Source organism: Ostrinia nubilalis, chromosome 15 (genome assembly GCF_963855985.1).
Source record: "Ostrinia nubilalis chromosome 15, ilOstNubi1.1, whole genome shotgun sequence".
NCBI lineage: Eukaryota > Metazoa > Arthropoda > Insecta > Lepidoptera > Crambidae > Ostrinia > Ostrinia nubilalis.
Window position 1 is genome coordinate 14,698,173 of NC_087102.1, and position 24,041 is coordinate 14,722,213.

Below are 24,041 nucleotides of genomic sequence, written 5' to 3' on the forward strand. Positions count from 1 at the left end.
CTTTTCTATAGACATATTAAGCTTTGTTCGATGCGTCTTAGGCTCATCTAACTCTGGTGTCAGTGTGACGTCCTAATTTTAGGACACCCTGTATAGTGCGTTATTTTCGCAGTTTAATATATGCAGTTTCATATCATATTTACAGACTTCCACGCAACTTCAGTATACTTTCCTAACTGCGCGCGTGGGGAAGCGAGTTGCGAACTCATACGGCGTACTTTGCAGTTCCTTGAGTGTATTTTGAGGAAATTGCAGCTAGCTACCCTCATAATATGCATAGCGATGCCAAGTCGTAACTTAGTACACTGAAACTTGTCGGGAAGCTTTGCATCATTGTTAATATTTTCATGATGGGATTGAACATAGTATTTTAGGTCTTTTTCAAAAGCTGTAAATTCGAATTCTTAATAGAGATCAATTGAAATGTTCGTTGGATGCAGGCCGCCACCAACCTGCCATTGTGGAAATCATTGGGGGAGACCTATGTTCAGCAGTGGACGTCCTATGGCTGAAATGATGATGATGAAAATGTTCATTGTCTCCCTACAAATTAAAATTATTAATCCCAGTAATTGCTTCCAAGCAGCAGTAGCTTACTGGGCAACACTAACAAACGGCTCACTTACCGTCTGCCGCACAGTTAGCCGTGCGAAGAAAACTGATTACATACCAATTTAAACCGGACGTCTATGTGACATGTTTAGGTAATTCATATCTCGGTGGTAAAGTTCAATTTTGAATGGCCCTGAAGTTCAGAAACTAAGCATACTTGGAGGACGTAGTTGAGAGCACATCCCTGAAAACGAGATATTATATCTTCGATTGATTTTGAGCGCCTTGTAATAAAGTGGTACAAACGAGTAAAACCTTAGTGGACCGACTATCTGCGGGAAGAGATTGGATGCAGGCAGGTCGTTGTGACAATCCTTGGAGGAGGCCTTTGTCCAACAGTGGATGTCTTTTGAAAACACGTTAGTGCAAAGAAAAAAAAATCTCAAAATCGCTTTGGGAAATGTATTAAGAGCCGTAGTTAGTTTGCTTGCTAGCTACAACAAAGAAGACGAGCTAATTGTTGCGTGTCTAAGCAAAAAAGGTAACAAATTACATCCCTATTTATTTTCCTGTAGTAATTAATTCCCTGTCAAGTTACGGGTCTAGCCATTAGGGCCGCAAAAACTGACCTCCGTCAATCAGAATCTTACGAGCGAACGAGACGTTAGCTATAAATTAAGAAAAGAAATAGCTTTCAGCTTTTGCGGTTAGGTTTTAAATATATTGTGCAATAATATTCTTTGCATACATATGTATTTAATTTTACACTGACAAGTATCTATGCATTTCCATCTATCTTACCTTACTTCTTTCTGTGTGATATAAAACATTTTAAGAAAACTGAACCTGCGATGGCTGAGCTTTAAAATACGGAACATGAACTACTAGATTTAGTCTTTGTCTCGAGTTCCGGGCAATAAAATCGAAATACGACTTATTTCTGCACTAATTAAGAAACTTGACCCGAGCTCTCCAATATATTGCAATAGAACTATCTAGTACCACAGTTTTAATTAAACTGTCAACTAATAGTGGTAACAAAAAATAAAATGCGTACAAATAACCGGACTTGAGCAAAAAAAGCCTAGCTTATTAAAACCTGTCAAAAGTCTAAATCGAAAGCTAATGATTGGCTTGACTTAGGCTAACCAGGCAACTTTTTCTCACGACCTACAGAGTACGTCTAAATATTCCACGTAACTAGTAGAAGCAGTTCATCAGTTTCCTCGTAGCGCTACTGTTTATCCTTATAAAGTCGGCTATTTAGAAAGTCAGTGGGTTAAAACGTGAGTGCGCGTGCGCTGTCTCACGCGCATAAAAACACAGAGTATAAGGGCCGACGGTCAATGGACTTTGATTCGCAAAGGACGCAAGATTGATCAGATGAAAACTGGTTAAGATAGCTTTGCTATCTCCATCAGAATGAAGCAGCTGAAGTCCTAATCATGGAACACACCTAATTGACCGGAGAATTATACACAGTTCTACATCGTTCGAAGACAAACGACGTCCACGGCTGGACAAAGGCCACCCTAAGAATTTCCATAGTGACCGATCCTGCGCTGCATGCATCCAGGTTCTTCCAGCGACCTTCAGTTCCTCATAATCATAGTTTAGTCTCATAAAATGGCATCACATGCATAGGTCAATGCTTTGAATACCCATATCATTATGCCCAATTCATAATGCCAGGGCACTATTTTAGCTCTACCCAAGCTTCATTAGTTGAGTTTATACATAAATGATGCAGTCAGAATAATAATTATGTATTTTAATTAACCTTTTTTATGTCGAGTCTAGGATTAAGTTTGCGTAGGCCCTTAGTATACGAGGATAGACCTGCGGTTGCGGTTAGCTCGTCCACAAGTCATTTGATAAAATGATTAAATTGAGTTATGGAACATAAAAGTAACCACAAATTATTAGGAAAGAAATGCTGAGTAGCCAATTTTAAAACGTGACAACGTATACTCTATCTCTGTCTATTCGTCGACTATTTTACAAGAGTGTGTTAATTTCAGTTTATGCAACTTGATTCCCGAGATTTACCAAAAGACTGTTTATTAATTACTGCTGCAGTACAATATTATGGCGCTCTGTGTGTTGTAGAACGAATAAAATAAATCAGTTCACATTGCTAAATTACTCTAGTACTGAATGACCCTATTTTAAAGTGGGAAAAGGGGACCTAAATATGACCACAATTTGACGTTGACGTCCCTATTCCCGAGACCCCGCATTCCCGCGGGACAGGTTTTACGGTACACTTGCGCTGCGCAGGAGCACAATATTGCACAACCAGTTTGAACCGCTTCTGCTGATTCATTCAGCCTCATGTGCAGTGTGCACGTGCGAAGATTGTATCTTACAATGGAACTTGCTATTTGAACATTTATGTTGACCAAAATATGTTATGATTAGACCAAAGATACAGCTTCTGCACTTCATGAGTCAAAAAAGAGAACTAATTTCATTTTAATTTCAAGTAACTTTATGCCCTGTAAATTACTTACTTATCTGGCGAATATTTTATTTCGATCACACTGAAAATGTAAGTTACTGCATAAGTGACTTGTTTTCTAAGTACGTGATTATCCCTAAATTATAGCTCGACCCATTTGCTATACCTGCGTAGTATCATACCTGTAATCATGTAGGTATAACCTGGAAAATAATTTCCACGCCTTACTTCCATGATTTACTATAAAACAAAACTACTCGAATTAATTAAGGTAAGTCAAGTTTAAACAGATATTTGTATGCAAACGGCGGTGTTTCCATGATATAACGTGTTCACTACATTTTACTTTCTAGATGTTAAGTTTTCGGTCCGAAACTTATGGTTTAATTAATTTGACAAAAGCGAAAGTTTTGGCTATGTAGGTAGTTAACTGTTTTACCATTTTTATCTCGCAATTAACATGGCGTGTTGAATTTATTACTTTTACTCTAAAGATAACCGAGGTAGCTACTATAGCTACCCCATTCCTAAAATTGTTTGACAACAGTAAAAATGACGTTATGCGTACTGCCTTCTTAAATGGTTGGTTTAAATCCCGCATGTATAAATTGTGATTTAAATTATTTTATTATACAAGATTTATTCAATTATTACTTACATAAATCGCAATAATGCCAAGTATATAATTACTAATTAGTGTACTACGTTCAAAACTCAAACCCATATAGACCTAAGCGGTCGCACGAGACCACGTCTCAATTCGCGGGTAGGTAATTGAAGGGTTAAGAACCAGATGTAGACCTAATCATTATCGTTACAGTTATAAGATAACAGTTAAGCAGCACCTGTCTTTAAAATTACTGTAGTTAGGTTAATCCTTTCATACTATATCAAACTATACCTCAAACACAGACGCCCCAATTGCTTGCCTTTGCCTGCGAAAGCCTCCAAAAGGTCAGCTTAGGGTCGTGGGATCGCTTTAATCTAGATTCTAGGTCTAGGCCGTACCTTTTTGTTACTGTATTACCCACTTAGTTATATGGAAATGTCTTATAAAGATGTCTGCGTAGACATTTCGCCGGCACATACTAAATGTAGTCAATTTACTGTCTCGTTGTTTGAATAGCTTGCTAACATGCTATAGTATCATCTTATTAGCTAGAGTCACAGGCTAGAGTTTTAAGTTTGATTATAATTGATGATTAAAACTTTTCACGTCTGTGGGAAAATCTAAAACAATCGATCTTTATTGTGTCTAAAAACGTGTGTAAATATTTAAGTCTTCTAAGTGTAACTATGCGGAAATTATATTGGATAAATAAATTGATCACACTCTCTTTACCACTGTAGTGATCATCTAGTGATGATAAATTCAGTGAGTTTTGTTGACCACACACATATTTTACAGTTAGAACTGAAAATTGTGATCATATAAGATGTAAGTCAAATAGAGCACAATAAAATTACTTAGTAAATACCTATTCACTTGAGTCTTAAAGATATCTAGCATAATATAGAGCGGTAAGACAAACTATGAGAGGAGGGTCCATTCTCTTACAGTCTACATGATGAATAAAAACAAATTGCTAGGTTCGTGAAATGGAAAGCCGCTAGTAAAGGTGTTGAGGCCCTGTTAACACCTTATTGTCTGATAGATACTTAATCTGGTAGAGCCGAATACGAAGACACTAAGTAAATAGTGGCGCTACATAAAAACCCAAATCTATACTAATATAAAGTAAAGTTTGTATGTTTGTATATTTGTTAAATTGTAAGGGGTAATCTCGGGATCTACCGAACCGATTTTAAATATTTTTTTTACCAATAGACAGCCACATTATTGCTGAGTGTCATAGGTTATAATATAAAAAACCGAACCACGCGGGCGAAGCCGCGGGAGGAAAGCTAGTAATTAAATAAAAATCCAGGCCAATGTGGTTGGAATACGGGACTATTCCCACCTCTCATTCCCACCACTGCAACTCCTGTGTAGCCAGGATCTACAGCTTGACCGCCACAAAAACCCAACCAATGAAGGTCAAGTTTGTCCCGGGGGAAAGTTAAACTGTCATTGGACCCGCAACGAAATTAATCAGAAGAACATAGGAGGAGTTCGAAATTAAGGTGGTTGGAATGTGTAGTAAACCCATAAACAAACATACAACAAAGATTGTTATTTGTTTATTACGTAAAAGTAAAGCTTTATTTGCAGAACAAATCCCGCACGCACCGCTAGGCGTGAAGGTTTCGCTATCACCATAATTACACCATACATGAAAGTCCACTAATGTAATCTAAGGTATGGGGTAAGAGAATGAAAGAAACATAGAAACGCTTTTATTGCCTACTCACACGCCAACATAATGTAAGTTCAGAAGTTACTCGACCAAATGACAAGGCTAAATCGTTCTCATTAGGATGACTATGAATATACAGTGTGTTTGGGATAGGGCTAGCGATAATTTAAGACGATGTTGTGATGTCAATTTTATCGACAAAAATGCCCCCTTATGGTGGCCTCTTGGAATGGGGGGGGCGTAATTTTTTATGTGACTCTACATAAAAATTGTTTGTAGCTATATCTTATGTCTTATGTGCCCGTCTTACAGATAAATAAAAAATTGCATTTTTAAATCAAATAATAGGTATGTGTCATTAAAAAAAACACAAAAAAGTCCTAAGTTAAGTTTTTTACTTTTAAAAAAAATTAATGAATTTTAGTTTTTGTCAAAAAATTCAGTTTTTGGCAACGGGCACGTTTTTGGGGGCATTTTTGTCGATAAAATTGACATAATAACAACGCAATCACAAACACACTAGGTATATTTTTTATTTTAACTCCCTTACCATCAATTTGAAACCTACGATTGAAGATTATGACTTAACACACACTTAAGAGTTTGCAATGACGATATTTCAGGCTCTACAATAAATGCAATTCATGTAATCTTAAAGATATAAGACTTAGATTATGAAAAAACTATCCAAAAGTATCTAAAAGTGGCTTGCCATGCCTTGTTTAGATATCATATAATTTCTCTTAACGTCTACGTTTTTCTCGTTCCCCGCATGGCGCTCGTTTTGATAATTGCCAGAGATACAGCAAAAGTGAGAATATTATTATGATGCGCACTCAAGAGCGACATTAGATAGGGCCTGATAACGTTTGAAGATGCAGATGCGACCAAATTAAGGGGACCCACATTTTTGGGAGTTTCCATTCCACAAGGGAAATCGATCCATCCATCAAGAAAAACATGATTACCAGATAAAAGTTATATGGTATGATATCTTGGCTAACATACAACTTTGACCTTCACTGGTTGGGTTTTTATTGGCGGTCAAGCTGTAAATCCTGGCTACACAGGAGTTGCAGTAGTGGGAAAGAGAGGTGGGAATAGTCCCGTAAAGCCAGTGAAAGTATTTTTTTTATATTGTTTAATTTATTCTTTTTACGAACCCTTTGATTGATACTTTGTCTTGGAATCATAATTCACATGAAAAACGACAAAGATAAGGGTAAAACCACATCGAAAACGTTTAGGTGTTTTACAGACCCAAAATAAGAAGACTCTACCTACGATTTCCACAAAAGTACTCGTATTCACTCAATCATGTTGTTTATAGGGCTGCGAATGTAAACGTAGTCCCTAGTCGTGAAATAATTTATATCGTAAAATACTTGTAAAAACGTATGCTCGTCACGAGCGCCGCTCAAAAAAGGTTAACATTTTGCGTTCGCACAGTTTTGCTGTAAAATAAAATATGTAAAACGGGACGTTGTTGCCCCTAACAGTTTTTGTGCTACGTGATACGGCCGCAACGACCGCCCGAATCGTCCAAATTTATGCGAACCATTGCGAACGTATTGTTTTTTCTCACGTTGATTGGGGTCCCTTATCAGTTTGGTCCCCGGCCCGAAGAGGAAGATAATCGGTATCTATTGATTTTATTCGGAACCCTTTGTTCAAAGTGTCGTCATCGGCGAGACACTTTTACGAAAGTACTTAGGTATGTAATACAGTAGTCTACTCCGTACTCCGTATACTAACTACTCCAAAGCTTGTGTCCTAAAAAGGTTTTCTTTATTTTATGTATCTCTATCATAAGTTTGACCTGTTTAAAGTTGAATCAAATTTTAATGTTTTATTACTCAGTTTAACCACAGAATAATAATAAGTACTACGTACAGAAGTTTTACTTCGCGAAGGTATTTAAAAAAATATGCTCAATGTCATTAACAATATGGTGTAATTTAGCCTGTCTCAAGAGTCAAGCACCGTTTTGGTGACAAACGTCAGTGATCGGCACTGCGCCGAAGCTATTAGGGCTGACTTCGGTAAAATGATGTGACGTGAGGCGCCAAACTGCGGAAAATGGCGGAGGAAATACATGATTTAGCATGAATTATCATGAGTAATATTAACTACTTATTTACCTCTCAGTATCTTGAGGCAACTTAAAAAAGTACATTCTGTGTTTTTATTATTATTTAGGCAGTTAAATACTGCACAGTATTTAGTACACCATTTTCTTTATTTTCTTCCATCATACACAAGAATACGCGTGCGTGAGTCAATGTTCGCTCGTATGTGAGGCCTTGTCGAATAGTATCCTGTAGGTGGGCCATCGTGCGTGTTTTGTTTTCGATGTAAACTCGCGGAGATGAACAGGCCTGGTTTAACTAAGTACTTGTAGTATATAAATATACGTCAAACAGCAACAAACATCAACAAATAGTCCATTAAAACAACATTTCGCGTTTAGTCTTACAGAATAACACTTTTAGAACAACTCATCAAAGATTATTCTTGTTTACTAACTAGAATTAATTCCAGGCAGATTTGAAAGCCGCCTGAATTCAATGGCTGTAGTAAATTAATCATTGGAGCTCATTAAGTAAATGTAGCCGTTGTTTTGTCGCAACTTTCGACCGCAACCCTAAAGCCAAAGAGGGAATGAAGGGCACCTTAAAGTTTTTACTCCTACCTCTATTACATTGAGTGCCAGAGGTCCCGCCTTCAATTACCGGGTCAGCCAAGCCGTTACGGTTTATAGCTCACACTTTGTAGGATAGATTCAACGACTGGACATTCCGTTGGACCTTGGTAATGGGGTTTTTATTTGCTTTGTTTATTTGGGAACTATTACTGAAATGTAGGTAACCTTTAAGTTTACAACGCATTTCATGTTCATGCTGTAGGTAATACCTGCCTATGTTGTAAAAGAACTTTAACCATAAAAGTTACAAGATGAAAGTGTCTTCAAGATGACCGTATAATAAAACAACCTTGTGACCTTCAGCAGGATACAAGAGATATAAACAACAAGGAAAATAAAAGTGCATGACGTGTTTAATGTTAAAATGAAAGAAATATGATGGTAAACATAAATCAGCAAATAATAAGCATGCAATAATGTCTCCCGCCACCCGATCGCCTGCTTTCTTCGAGCAATAAATAATGAAAATTCACAAAAAGCGAATAAAAATCCTTTATTATGAAGATGCGCGAAAGTGGGCGTCCCCGGTTTGGGCAGGACAAGATAATGAAACACCCGATGTCTCTGGTATCGGGGTTTTGGGGCCTGTGACTAATTTTATTTTTATTTCAACTGTAAACACACAATGAAACACAACTGTTTTATGGAGCTTATACATCGCATAAGAATTAAGTTTGTTTACTTTAAAATAATCAAGCAGACAAACAACAGATAGATTAAGAAAATTCAAAATAGAATGCAGCTCCGGACTTGAGTGTACGTCGTGGCATAGCATTAGGGAAATTAATTACATAGCAAGCCTCCGCTCGAGCCAAGTTAAAAATAACTAGGTATCTATATTTAAGTATTATAAGCCATACTTAAGTAAAGGATATTAACTTTTCATAGTAATTGAAAATGCTTCAGTTATGTCTATAACTTTTCAGGTAGGTACCATACTCTCGTTCCTATTGATAACGAAATCAATGCGACTTTGTAGAGTTGGTTAATAAATATTTCACAATAAATTGTCAAAAGCAATCATGGTTATCTTTATCTGATTTTGGGTTTTTACGCTAACTCTTTTGTGTACCCTCAAGAAAGTAATACTGATTGATCTATTGATAACACTCACACCGGCAGATTTCCGTTCGCCATTCACAAGTTGAACTTCATTGCTGCGTTTCGTTTTATTTTATTTTTAAACCAATCACTCTGGCTCATGACTCTACAAGGCAAATCAATAAGCTTATCGGGACCGTTAATAATAAATAATTCGCGTTTAGACATCAACTCGTTAAAATTACAAATACTCAGACGTCTAGACGTTGCTACTTAAATCTGCGCAGTCATTTGAAGCGAAAAATAACGCAAATCATCTCAGTAAATGCGTTTAATAGGTAACATGGGCTACACACTTCCCCACTTACAAACCAGACGCGCTAACCAGTAAGAATAAGGTTAACCGCTTGCGAACAGGACTTGGTTAAAACATGGCTGATTACATGAAATGAGAGGATAATGTAGTCATGTTAGGCATTGGGTAAATCTGATTGAAGGCTGTAACAGATGATCGATTAACGGGATCTGATCGCATTTCTATAGGATGGAATTCAATTGCGAGCTTATTGCATATTAATGTATGACCAAGTTAAGCTTCTTGGTATGATTGAAACAAGGTGAAAATTATAGTATCTGATCAGTGCCACCGATGTCTTTTGCCGATTTAGGCTATCGTCGACTTCTGAATTCTGATTGAGCGAAAGCTCAATTAATCGTAATGATTTCTAAAATCATCTTTCATTAGATATCCTGAAGACTTACTTCGGACTTCGTGGTGACCTAAAAGTCGTTTTTTGATTACTAGTAGAAGTAGCATCAAATGCTGACCTTTGAACCAAGCTGGAGAACTAACCCCAAAGAGAAAAGCCTTAAAATCTTATAAATTAGGGATTCGCTGCAACTTTTTAATAGAAAAAGCAAGTTTCACTAAAAATAAACCAAATACTTAGGTGAATTTTCGTAGAGCCCCGTCCAGTTTAGTTCATTTAAAAGTAACACCTAGCCGCGATAAAGTTCGCCGGTTGAAGTGCAAGCACTTAGCGCCTCGTAAACTGATTAGCTTCCACTAAACCGACTTAACAAATTCACTAGCTTTAAGGTAAAACCCCCAAGTTCGGCAAGCGCTTACAATTTCGTTTTACGTTACTGGAATAAAATTAACTACTTAGGGTGAGTTGCACCACCTAACTTTTTATTTATTTATTTATGACGATAACTGGTGCATTTAGTATGGAGTTTGACAGATTTTTGACGTTTGTCAAAGTTAAAGTAAGATGGTGCAACCCAGCCTTAGTCAAGAAACCTACCGGTATTGTTGTTTACGTTTATAAATATTTCGTAAAGTACTGATGATCAAAATTGATTGATATTAAATATTTCAACCAATTAAGTACCTACAGGCCAATCAAGCAAAATAAAATCGTGAGCAAAATTTTGAAGAGAGTCTATCCTTATCTTATCGATTCCCGCGCGAATTAAGTATCTCAGCAGCTTTTAATTCTTATTATAATAAAAAACTACAAGTCATCACCAGACGAGCTTTAATTTTTATGAAAAACGAACGGTATTGAGGTCTAAAGGAAAACTGTTAAATTTTCGTAAAAGGCATTCATTTGACATTTCAAATTAGGCAAAGCACTTATTTAACTATTAATGATTTTGAACCAATTATTATTATAATTATGTATTTCGTAAACAAACCGTAAACAATTTATGCGCGTCTGTACTTATGCGATTTAAAATTCGAATGCTTCAAAAAATGTCGTCAGCTCAATCAAACGAGAACTGGGTCAAAATCAACTTGTAACTTGATTACACCGGGACATTATCAAGATAAATAAAAGCTTATGTAAAATGTTTCACTTACCGGGCGTAAAGAATCCTCTGCCTCTCTCATTATTGGTCGAATTCCTCACCACATTCTGTTGCAACAAATTATTTTGTTTCAAATCTATGTCGTCCACTTTTCTCTTGAACTTTTTCACTCGATTTTTGGCACAATCACATGTCCTCACTAGGAGATAAATAACCGCAAGCACAATTAAATATTTCAAACAATTCTTAGGCATTTTAATCGTCTCATACTTGCAATGGAAAAAATCTTTGGTTGTGACATTACTGGTTGTTTATTTTTTAATTTATTAAAAGTTTTCGCGCGCGAATTTGCGATCGGCCATGTTGGTCAAGGCGACGCATGCGCGCAGCCGCGATCCGCGAACGAGTGATAATGCAGTTGCGGTGAACCGACCCAACCAGTGCACACGGAATTTATTCAGATACTTAGGTAGGTATATGCTGTAACTTATTGGGATGGGATCCTTAATTACACTGCACCGACCGTAAAAACTGCATCATTGTTATTTTAATGCGGGAAGGTGTGACACTTAAATTCAAGGTTATTTTATGGATTGACAATAATTTATTTGACATCATACTAAATTAATTTCAATCTGCAAATATCGTACCTACCTACTATACGATATTTTTTTTATTTGAAATCAAGACCAAGACCTAGATAAAATATGACATTGTAATTCCTATAATTGCGAGCGTTTTCGAACTAACGTATTATTGAATAGTATGTTTTTATATTATTTTCATTATTTTATACAATAAGTCTATGAAAATATTTACTTACGTGTGTAATTAACGTTTCAAAAATAAATGCCTTGCATAAAAAAATTAAGTCTCCTACATCCTCCTAAGCGGCCTACCTATTTGTCTAAAACGCAAGTTATTTACAGCAATATCTGCTAGAGCGGCTAGGCGTCCGACATTTGGCACTACCACAGATCTCGCTATCATTTATTTGACGCCACAAAAAGTTGATGTTTTGTTGTAACTACGATACGCTCGCTTTCTCTGCCTGGTCGCGTGTAGGGTGAGATTTCTAGAGCACCCATTACACTGATCATCGTGGAATTAGACGGGCATTATGGTGGGTCACGCTGTATAATGATGTGCTGTTCTGTATGCAGGCTTCTACAGAAAGTTGCGTGCGTGTCATACAGATTACATACGACAGAACAGCAAGCTGAGAGATTGTAGTAAAAAGGTGCTACTTTGCTGTCGTGGACCGTGGCATACCTTATTTAGTCTTGAAGATGGTAGAGCAATTGCTTATCTAGACTAGAAGTCCATTTAGAAGAGGCATAGCATGGTAGTTCGTGACTTCGTGTATAACACTAGATCTAGCTGTTTGCGAGTTCAAATTCCAAGACGACCATGTGATAATTTAATTACCATGACAATAAAACACTGGTATTTATTTCGTATATTGATTTATTGCTTTTTTCTATATTGTAAACAATTCGTTGAAACATTATTGATAAATTATCTCTCTAGGAGAACATTAGATACCTACTTGGCCGTATAGAAATATACATACAATACTTAGAAGTAAAACGAATCTACATAAAATAATACCAATACAGAAATAATAATTCAAACTTTAACATATAAATATTCTCCAAAAACAAGAAATTACATTACACTTATTGTAAAAGTGCTAATAATTTAAATACTGATTATTGTCGTTTTCAAAATACATTTTTTTCTCTCAGCGATTACGCGCTACATAGTTATGTATATAATTTATAAATGTACAAGTAAATAAACATCGTTAGCAACCAACTAATATAACTTAATGTATTTAGTATCAGATCAAATTATTGTATTCTTACGCCTAGCCCTGGCTTAGTAATGTACGTAGCAAAATTGAACTCGATTTTGTGCAGTTTTGTACACAAATAATAATGGTAACTACTTCATTCCACTCTGTACACTGTAACAAACATGTTTGATGTATGCATAGTAACTTCATTAATATGTGTGCAAAGGACCACAATACTTCACATAAGATTATAAATAATAAACAATAAATATCATTTCACTTCACTACACCTATTCTCGTCAATATTTATTTAGAAAAAATAATAAAAATGCAATAAATAAATGATTTCATTTTCGATTAAATAAAGTCTCATGAAATACCAATTTCAAATATTATTCTTTGCACAATAAAAGCTGTAAATCTAACTTGATATTGGAAAAATAAAACATAACATAGCTGAGTAACCAACGATTTAAATCATCTCGCCAAAAAGCAGGAATAATAAAAACTGTGAAAAGCGTTATTAATTTATAACGTAATATAAACTCATTAAAATCTCTGTACAAAAACTTAAACGCTAAATGTGCTGAAAATAAACGTAAAGGCGCTCAATCACTTGAAACATTTACATGTAATGTAACAGTTCACAGTTATATTCTGAACTACGTGTCCTTTTGGGCACACAGTTCTTTTGAACATACATCATTCAATGTTACAATACACGTAAATGCTTCAAGGTGTATGAGCGGCTTCAAATCGTTAACATAAAGCCTCATCACACGATAATATCAATGAGATCGCGATATCGTATTTTAGGAGCTTTGCTTTCGAATTTGACATTTTGTTTTTATTGTAAAGGCACCGACCCGACGCGATGGAGTGTTGCCTGCGGCCATTTGCAATGTTTGAAAGGAAGACGTCTACCTTTCTGAATCTTTGACACCACTATTAGGCAATTCTATCAAGCTTATAATTATATGAATGTAGATGTTTTGTTTTCAAACACTTAATATTCTTATTCGTACGACATATTACGTGCACGTGCACGTTAACACCTACGGACCCGGAGATACACTCGGCCTTTTTCTCGTACAAACAAATTCATCGTAATCTCACGCATTTTGATCCGACCGCGACTTCTCTAATACTTTCCGAGTGATTATAAATGATCAATTTTTATATGAACCAGACTCCCCAACTAACTATGACCTGATCGCCACTACTCTATTATGTCAAAGGCAAAACTTATTAGGAAGCCAAATTATAAAGCATTCAATATAACATGACTGTGTAACGTGCAACTTAGACGGAAGTTATTTATTAATGGAAATTATAGAGACCAATCTAGTGCATACAAAATTTCATAAAATTCAATCGTACTGTTTCTTCACGTTTAAGTTTTTTAAATATAGTAGGTAATAACTAGGCTGAACCCGTAGTTAACTGCTTAAGTAAAAAAGTGTTTTAGACTAAGATTTTAAATGATTCTTAATAAATATACCAAAATAATTCCGTCTGCATTTCGTTTCTAGTACAACCACATTTGGCACTACAAGTATTGGACAGCATGATTGTAGGCATATTCAAAAATATTTTTAAATCGTATATTTTAAGACGGCTCAGTTATAAGTATGAATGTTGCCACTTAAAAGTATATAATAATAACATATTTCAGTTATCAACATAGACGCAAAGAGGATCTGACATCCGTCTTTTTAATTATAAAATGTACAAGTAGAGAAATCACAAAACTTAATAATTAACAAATGTTAACAATAAGTCTTTACAACAATAACACCGGAATACTTCACATTTACAACGTTTTATTATAGTATTGGTTGGAGGAGTTTGTAAGCAATGGTTTATTATTTTGATTCGATCACAAATAAACTTGAATTCTCTCAGAAAGTTATACCTACATTACATAAATATAATATTTAAAATACGACAGTCTAATAACACTGTAAGTATAATACTTGGTATTCACTGACGATGGATTGACATTGAGACACACTGTCATGGAGACAGTCAGACGATAGTGTCAGACAAGTTATTTCGTCGTTCAACTTTAAAATTCATGCAATTCGTCCTCCAGTGAATAAAAAGCTTACAAAGTTAGTTTTAGCATATTATGTAAACATTTGCTGTATTAGTAAAGTTGTTAAAAGATTATCAATTTTGTTTTTCGTTCAGATTTAGGGATCAATGTAGCCCCGAAGTATTCATACATACTAAAACCAACATTGCTTCAAGTGTATACAGTACATTTTCCTACAAAAAGAACAGTCCATAACAAAGTTGCTACTTATCACTCGTAGTGTCTACACTTTTGTAAATTTAGTATTAAAGAGTATATAATTATAATATAAGAAAATTTTATGGTTTATCACCAACACGTCTAATGGTAAGACCATCTACGAAGACTCTCTTCTATTCTATCTCTCTCTATGATTATAACACCAAGCAAAAATGTTAATGTTGGTCTCTATGTGATTACAAACAAAATTTTAATACGAAAACCATCTTTTTTTAATACAATTATTGTTGCGAATCACAAAATAGTTATGAGACATGTCATTAGAAATGTAATACTGAATCATTTTTTGTAAAATTATTTCTCAAATAAATGTTTTGGCAATGAAAAATTTCCGTAGAAAATTTTACCATCTATAATACCATCATGCGATTGTAAATCACTATAAAACTTGATATATTTCGCTACGCTATACATACTATGTATAAACATCTACAAACACAACAAGGAAGGGGTTCTAGTGCCATTGCTAGTGATCCCTAATCACCTATGGGTATGTGAATCTACAAAGTGTATATTTTAATATAATTATTAGTGTTTCTATATGTATTTAGGCCAACGAATCATTGCGTAATATCTACTGTAATACTTCAGTCCATAATAATCCGTTTACACAATATTCACAATGAGCCATGTTCAAGTCTTTCTCAGTGGAAACTCACCCTAAAATGTTTCCGTATATTGTCTATTTAGGCAGCAATTTTTATTCATTCTATACAACCCAATCAAGCTAACTGCGCACCCGCACATCTCCTCGCGTTCGCTCCGTCCGTACCAGAGTCGATGGGACGTCACGGCTACCAGGTGCGCAGTCGGATGTAAGCATTTAGCTTTCTAAAAATCACACATTTCTCATCCAAATTGTTTATTGTTCAATACACCGTAACGGTGTATAACTGCCTTTCAACAGTAGGTATTCCGCAATAACTTCCTAGAGGCCCATTAATATAATAAATACTATATTTTAGATATGAAGTGCCTACATTATGACCGACTATGCAACATGCTATGCAGATTTTATAAAGATATATTCATATAACCTGAAAGTGTTTTCAATAGATTTTTTCTTAGATGAAATAGTCCATAGCACAATAAATAGGAAGAAAAGAAAACAATTATTAAAGAAAGAAAGATAGCATCAAGCTATATGAAACAAAAAGTATGGACTATTTCATGCTAGCATTCCTGTCACGAGTACGAACGCCACTCGTGTTTTATTGCACCATTTACAGTAAAAAAGTCGTAAATATAAACAGTATAATGACAACGTCTCAAATCCCACGCATACAGCATGATGCAGCAAAAGCTTTGAGCTCGTGACTCGATAGCACCAAGACCTTGGCTTCTATACATTTTAGACCACTTCTGAACACTTACGTTGTTTTAGAATGAGGAGCAACGAATTCGTACCGCAAAGAAACACCAAACGTTTCCTCGTTAAATAATATAACCACAATGTAACGCTTTATGAGGCAATCTCAAGATGTACGTTTGTGATCCGAATCCGAAGCTTTCGAATGTAAAAAGAAACGAAAAGCACCAAAAAAATCGACGTAAACTAAAGAGTATAATCGAGAATTTTCAATAAGATTTCCACAGACCTTTGATGGCTTTCAGTTTGGGAGATTTCTTGGTCGCCTCGAGCTCCTGCTTGAAGCTGGTGATGAACTTGTCGCGCAGACTCAGCCGCGGCGGCGAAGGTTTCAGGAGGAACTTCTTCAGGTCGTTCGTGAAGCTCTTCGCCGTGTAGTTCGGCTCGTCCTTCGTCTCGTCGGTGCTCGACTCGAGAAACGAGACGGATTTGATCGACTGTATCGAGTTCTTGCGATCGCGCGGCGAGCGGGGCGCCGATTTGGAACGAGTCGTGGTCGTCGATCGGCTCGAGGGTTGACTGTGGCTGCGCGAAACGAGCGAGTACTGATCCTCGTCGACCGAATCGAGGGTATCCGTCGAGCGGTTGCAGGTGCGACAACAAAGCTGACAGTGTTCCTTATCGCTGTGGTAGCGGCCGCCGCAATATACGTAGGTCTCCTTCATACGAACGCTCTTTTTCTTATCTTTAGCCTTAGACTTCTCCTTCGGATCGGTGGTCTTCCGTGACCTCTTGCGCTTGCACTTCGGGCAGTTGTTGCGGGCGATGCGGCGCAGCTCTTTTAGGAACTCGTAGTCGATTTCGAAGTAGTTGTGGGCGTCCGGTTCGGAGTAGTAGCGGCGGTCGGACGGCGGGCGGACGCGCGGCCGGACGCGGGGGCGGCGGCGGCAGCGGGCGCAGCGGCCGCGCGGGGCGGGGGGCAGGGGTCAGGCCTGCACGGACGGCACCCACAGCGTCTTGTTCTGCTCCTCCTCCACGGCTTCTTTGATCTGCGTGCACATGTATGCTATGTTCACGCCCGCGGGGATTTCGGCTGCGAACAAGTGCGAAGTTAGTACATGAAACGTTTTTGTGGTGTGGGTGCAGACTTGACTCTCTTTTGTGTCATGCCATTGACGAGAAGCGTTATTGAATAGGCTACATATTACAAAAGTATAGGCTACATAGTATAAATAAATTACAGCCTCTTCTAAGCACTGGGCGAAGGCCTAGTTGTATGCCTTACAAGAGGTTTATGATGAACAGCAGAGAAGTAAATGGATATCAGTCATAAAATGTCGTGCCCTGACTGCCCGAGCAACTGCACTCAGGAGGATTTGATGAATGCTGCTGACAACGCCACTCTTGTAGCGGAAGTGTGAGCTGATACTGTGTAGGTTTGTTGTCGACACGATAAGAAGTCATAAAATCAATATAAAATAATAATCTCCAATCAAGATAACATACTTTTTTACCAAGAATCACAAGCTCATTTTACTAAAACACCAGCTTTATGCCGGTTACAGACCAAGATCTAAGCTTAATTAGTTTAGGTTAGTTCTCTATGGACCCTGTTGCAATTTCCCTTACTCTGCATAGTTTGCAGTTTGTACAGAACAAGAGGCGAGAGCTATCAATAAAAATATATTTTCTACTGTACAAAACAATGTATCACTTTATTCGTCTAGCTACATTACCAATTCAACACTGACCTGAGATATAATTCCTATATTCGTTCTCGACTTTCAGTCCGTGCTCGTACATTTCCTTGGCAGCCTTGGCGGACACCTTGTCAGCCGGGTAGCGCGTGTCCTTGACCTCCTTGATCTGCTTAAAGGACTTGAACTTGATGAACAGCACGATGGGGTAGATCTGCTGCTTGTGCAGCTTCTCGATTGTGCTCACGCTGATGTCTAGGAGGCAGTGGATGCCCTGGGGGTTAAAAGGTTGTGTTAGTGCTTTCTGAGGCAACATGGTTTGGAATTGTTACAATAAACAAAAGCATCGCTAAAATATTATTCTGGGATGGTACATTCACTATTTTTCTTCTGGTGCGAGTGGCAACACATCGGTTTCGTCGTATTCCTCGTTAGTCGGCAAAATAGTGACGTCATCGGCTTCTATTACCCTACAAAATCAATGTAAATAAATGTTGTGCCCTGTGTGCCCAATAAACTGCACGCAGGAAAATGTAATAAATGCTATTGACAACGCCACTCTTGTAGCACTGACTGTGTAGTTTTGGACTGACACTGTGTAGTTTTGGACTGATACCCTATTCAATTAGCTCACCTTCTCGGCTAGGTAGCTCGTTTGCCTCCTATCACATAAAAAAAAAAAATAGGTCGCTGATGACCTGCGCGGAGACGGGGTCGCGCGGCGCGTGGCAACGCCAGCTTGCCTACTACACACTCCCACAGCGGGCCCAGCGTCACCACGGGCCGGTGTCACCTGTCACTGTCACTGTCACCTGTCATCACGCCTACCTTCTCGGCCAGGTCGCGGATGGCCTGCGCGGAGACGGGGTCGCGCGGCGCGTGGCAACGCCAGCTTGCCCACCACGCACTCCCACAGCGGGCCCAGCGTCACCACGGGCCGGTGTCACCTGTCACTGTCACTGTCACCTGTCATCACCTACCTTCTCGGCCAGGTCGCGGATGGCCTGCGCGGAGACGGGGTCGCGCGGCGCGTGGCAACGCCAGCTTGCCCACCACGCACTCCCACAGCGGGCCCAGCGTCACCACGGGCCGGTGTCACCTGTCACTGTCACTGTCACCTGTCATCACGCCTACCTTCTCGGCCAGGTCGCGGATGGCCTGCGCGGAGACGGGGTCGCGCGGCGCGTGGCAACGCCAGCTTGCCCACCACGCACTCCCACAGCGGGCCCAGCGTCACCACGGGCCGGTGTCACCTGTCACTGTCACTGTCACCTGTCATCACGCCTACCTTCTCGGCCAGGTCTACGGTCCTGCGTGGTACCCTGATCTTGTCAGCTCGGAGGCGAACTTCGCGCGGCTGCGAGGATTCGCGCACGCGTGGCACAGGAGGCGGAACAGCCTGACGCCTAGCGGCCAGGCACCGAATGGTGCCAACGTTTGAGTAGAGTCCATGCCCCAGAAGGGGGAGAGTGGCAAAGGGACAAATGGACGAAGAATAAAGAACTTGTAGAGAGTCAAGCATTGCGCGCGGTGGAGTGCAATCTGCCCCAGGCAGCCGCAAGTCCGCGCGCATCTCTCAAGATTCGGCCACAATAACCGCGAGGTTGGTATGGCCATGGGTGGTGGTGGGATTTGTCCCCTGTCACCTGTCATCACGCCTACCTTCTCGGCCAGGTCGCGGATGGCCTGCGCCGAGACAGTGTCGCGCGGCGCGTGGCAACGCCAGCTTGCCCACCACGCACTCCCACAGCGGGCCCAGCGTCACCACGGGCCGGTGTCACCTGTCACTGTCACTGTCACCTGTCATCACGCCTACCTTCTCGGCCAGGTCGCGGATGGCCTGCGCGGAGACGGGGTCGCGCGGCGCGTGGCAACGCCAGCTTGCCCACCACGCACTCCCACAGCGGGCCCAGCGTCACCACGGGCCGGTGTCACCTGTCACTGTCACTGTCACCTGTCATCACGCCTACCTTCTCGGCCAGGTCGCGGATGGCCTGCGCGGAGACGGGGTCGCGCGGCGCGTGGCAACGCCAGCTTGCCCACCACGCACTCCCACAGCGGGCCCAGCGTCACCACGGGCCGGTGTCACCTGTCACTGTCACTGTCACCTGTCATCACCTACCTTCTCGGCCAGGTCGCGGATGGCCTGCGCGGAGACGGGGTCGCGCGGCGCGTGGCAACGCCAGCTTGCCCACCACGCACTCCCACAGCGGGCCCAGCGTCACCACGGGCCGGTGTCACCTGTCACTGTCACTGTCACCGGTCATCACGCCTACCTTCTCGGCCAGGTCGCGGATGGCCTGCGCGGAGACGGGGTCGCGCGGCGCGTGGCGCGGGCGCGCGGGCGGCGCGAACACGTGCGGCCAGTCCGACGCCAGCTTGCCCACCACGCACTCCCACAGCGGGCCCAGGATCACTACTGGCCGGTGGTTGCCATCTAGAAGAACAGTTACCATATAGAATAGAATAGTATTACTTTATTTAGCATGTAATATTTAGGTGCATACATAATAATATACAATTTTATTGAGGCATGCTAAAAAGGCGCCCGCTCACCAATAATCGTGACATGACACGAGTCAAGTCACGAAGCTGGTTTTCAGCGGATACCAACCAACGCACGACGAAGATTACCATATAAGAGTTGCTACCCAAGCTGGCCGGCTTTAACCGATGCTATTTTCGAGGGCGCAAACATCTTGCCGCTCCCGTGCCGCCACTGCGCTGCTGCCCGCAAAATTCGACGCAGCGACACATACGTAACCACAGTAGCCGAACTCAACGAATTCTCGATTGAAGTAAAGATGTCCCTGCTAGATGTCCAAACTGGTAAAAATAACGATGGATCGTGCTACTGAGACTGAAATCCAACAGTGAACTGCAGCTGGCTGATGAGATGAAGAAAAAGATCATAAGGTTATCAAAAGATTTTTTTTAATGCTAAACAAGGTAGGATTTGGGGACCATAGGTGATCACAACCTATCAATTTGGATCTTATCATGATACGTTTGGTGAACCATGGGCTCAAGGCTAAACTATCACAGCACTACTCACAGTGCAGCCGCTCCACCCGCTGGTAGGACAGCAGCGGCGGCTCGTCGGCCAGCGCGCCGGAGTCGCTCCAGCAGCCCAGCTCGGTGTTGGAGAAGGACGCTTGTGTACCGGGAGCACTTGCTGACTAAACTATCACAGCACTACTCACAGTGCAGCCGCTCCACCCGCTGGTAGGACAGCAGCGGCGGCTCGTCGGCCAGCGCGCCGGAGTCGCTCCAGCAGCCCAGCTCGGTGTTGGAGAAGGACGCTTGTGTACCGGGAGCACTTGCTGACTAAACTATCACAGCACTACTCACAGTGCAGCCGCTCCACCCGCTGGTAGGACAGCAGCGGCGGCTCGTCGGCCAGCGCGCCGGAGTCGCTCCAGCAGCCCAGCTCGGTGTTGGAGAAGGACGCTTGTGTACCGGGAGCACTTGCTGACTAAACTATCACAGCACTACTCACAGTGCAGCCGCTCCACCCGCTGGTAGGACAGCAGCGGCGGCTCGTCGGCCAGCGCGCCGGAGTCGCTCCAGCAGCCCAGCTCGGTGTTGGAGAAGGACGCTTGTGTACCGGGAGCACTTGCTGACTAAACTATCACAGCACTACTCACAGTGCAGCCGCTCCACCCGCTGGTAGGACAGCAGCGGCGGCTCGTCGGCCAGCGCGCCGGAGTCGCTCCAGCAGCCCAGCTCGGTGTTGGAGAAGGACGCTTGTGTACCGGGAGCACTTGCTGACTAAACTATCACAGCACTACTCACAGTGCAGCCGCTCCACCCGCTGGTAGGACAGCAGCGGCGGCTCGTCGGCCAGCGCGCCGGAGTCGCTCCAGCAGCCCAGCTCGGTGTTGGAGAAGGACGCTTGTGTACCGGGAGCACTTGCTGACTAAACTATCACAGCACTACTCACAGTGCAGCCGCTCCACCCGCTGGTAGGACAGCAGCGGCGGCTCGTCGGCCAGCGCGCCGGAGTCGCTCCAGCAGCCCAGCTCGGTGTTGGAGAAGGACGCTTGTGTACCGGGAGCACTTGCTGACTAAACTATCACAGCACTACTCACAGTGCAGCCGCTCCACCCTCTGGTAGGACAGCAGCGGCGGCTCGTCGGCCAGGGCTCCGGAGTCGCTCCAGCAGCCCAGCTCGGTGTTGGAGAAGGAAGCCAGCTCCTTGCTGTCCCGGTGCTTCTTGCGGCGGAAGAACGATCGCCGCGCGGTCGTGGCGGCGCGGCGTTGCGCCTCGCTTTCTAGGCTGCCCATCGATCTTCGGAGAATCTCTTCAACTCTGCAACAAATTCAAGTTATTTAAAACACAGCTGTAAATGACTGCTGTAACAGTCACAGCACGTGACACAACCACAAAATGTTTCAGCACCGTTTTTCTACCACTATTTTCTCATGTAGCCAATGGTAAGCTTCAGAAATGAAAAAAAAGATGGTGAAGAATGAATCATTCTTAGAGCAACTAGCAGGGCCAAAATGCGTGGCACGATATCCCAACTAATATTATAAATGCGAAAGTAACTCTGTCTGTCTGTCTGTCTGTCTGTCTGTCTGTCTGTTACGCTTTCCCGCTTAAACCTCGCAACCGATTTTGATGAAATTTGGCATAGAGATAGTTTGAGTCCCGGGAAAGAACATAGGATAGTTTTTATCCCGGTTTTTGAAACAGGGACGCGCGCGATAAAGTTTTTCTGTGACAGACAAAATTCCACGCGGGCGAAGCCGCGGGCGGAAAGCTAGTAATAAATATATTTTTGCACTCATGATGATGATGAATCTAGAAATCATTGAGGGAAGCCTATGCTCATCAGTGGACGTCTTGTAGCTGAAGTGATGATGATGACAATGTAACAATGACGTAGTACACTAATTAAAACTTGCTGAACTTATGATTATGAACCTAAAAATCATTGGGGGAGGCCAGTGTTCATCAGTGGACGTCCTGTAACTAAAATGATCATGATAATGACGGTGTACTCACTTGAACTTGCTCGGAATGGTGCCCCACTGGCGCTTGACGCCCTTACAGTCCAACTGCCAAGCGCGCCACAGCCCCGGCGCGCCGTTAAACAGCGTGTTGTCCACGAATAGCACCTGGAGACAACAGGTTACGATCACGAATTGATAGAGAATAAAGTCACTAGAGACCACATTCTAAAATCAAAAATCAATCAAAATCAAAAATATTTATTCAGTTTAGACCACAAGTGGCACTTATGAACGTCAAAATATTATTATAGAAAATAATAAAAAAAAAGAAAAGGTAGCCCTTATGGAGTACTTTACATGTCTCCTTATCTTTTGGGCCCTACCAGCGCTTCGAGACAAACATATGGCAAGTGCTGAGAAGAAACGCCGGAACAAACTGCGAAAATAACGCTGGAACTAGGGGCGGTTTCGTTGTTGGAAACGCACGGTAGGCCCGGTCTCTACCAAAGAAAAGAGGAAAGGAGCAGAAACGGGACTAGCGAAGAGGAGAGGGACGAAAGAGTAGATGTGAGCTATGCGTTGCTGTCTGCTGTTCGTCTATTGCTGTCTACGAATCGTATGACGCTTTCGGAAGTGCGAGGCGCGTGGAGAAAGCAGCGGTAAAACGAGACACGCCACTGCTGTCAAATTCTATGGAAAAATTAGTCCGCCCGACACATCTCTCTTCTCCGCTCCTCACCGCATGGATAGAAACCGGGCCTAGGCGCGTATAGCAGTACCTTTGTCACACGAGCAACAGACTCATGCTAGCGTTGATGCACTTAGAAATTCGTATGTCGAGAATGACTCGTCACTAGACACCGGTTCTAACGAACACGCGACCCTGGTTTTTTATAGCGCGTAATGTAGAGCGTGTGTAATAAAATAACATACGCTAATCTGAAAACGCTCTTGAATCAAACTCTAGCGTAGATTCTGTAAATTATAAAAGGAATTAATGCAATCTTAAAATGGAAAGTCACACTCACCTCGTCCTTGCGGAACCACAGCGGGTACTCGTCGATGGAGTCCATGCCGATGGCGGTGATCTT

General features: G+C 41.3%; 2 protein-coding genes across 2 annotated transcripts in view; both read right to left on the reverse strand.

The window, feature by feature from the left end:
- The window catches only part of LOC135078741 (uncharacterized), a 43,637-nt gene extending 32,373 nt beyond the window's left edge, over positions 1–11,264 (reverse strand). Inside the window, exon 1 of the mRNA XM_063973298.1 lies at positions 10,923–11,264. Coding sequence (XP_063829368.1) covers positions 10,923–11,124 — 202 coding nt within the window. The 5' untranslated portion in view covers positions 11,125–11,264. The remainder of the gene's footprint in view (positions 1–10,922) is intronic.
- A 1,055-nt stretch (positions 11,265–12,319) lies between these two features.
- The window catches only part of LOC135079034 (disks large homolog 5), a 44,704-nt gene continuing 32,982 nt past the window's right edge, over positions 12,320–24,041 (reverse strand). The window contains 5 exon segments of the mRNA XM_063973664.1: positions 12,320–17,387; positions 18,046–18,265; positions 20,268–20,428; positions 22,083–22,303; positions 23,003–23,115. Of these exon segments, the coding sequence (XP_063829734.1) occupies positions 16,564–17,387; positions 18,046–18,265; positions 20,268–20,428; positions 22,083–22,303; positions 23,003–23,115 (1,539 nt within the window). The 3' untranslated portion in view covers positions 12,320–16,563.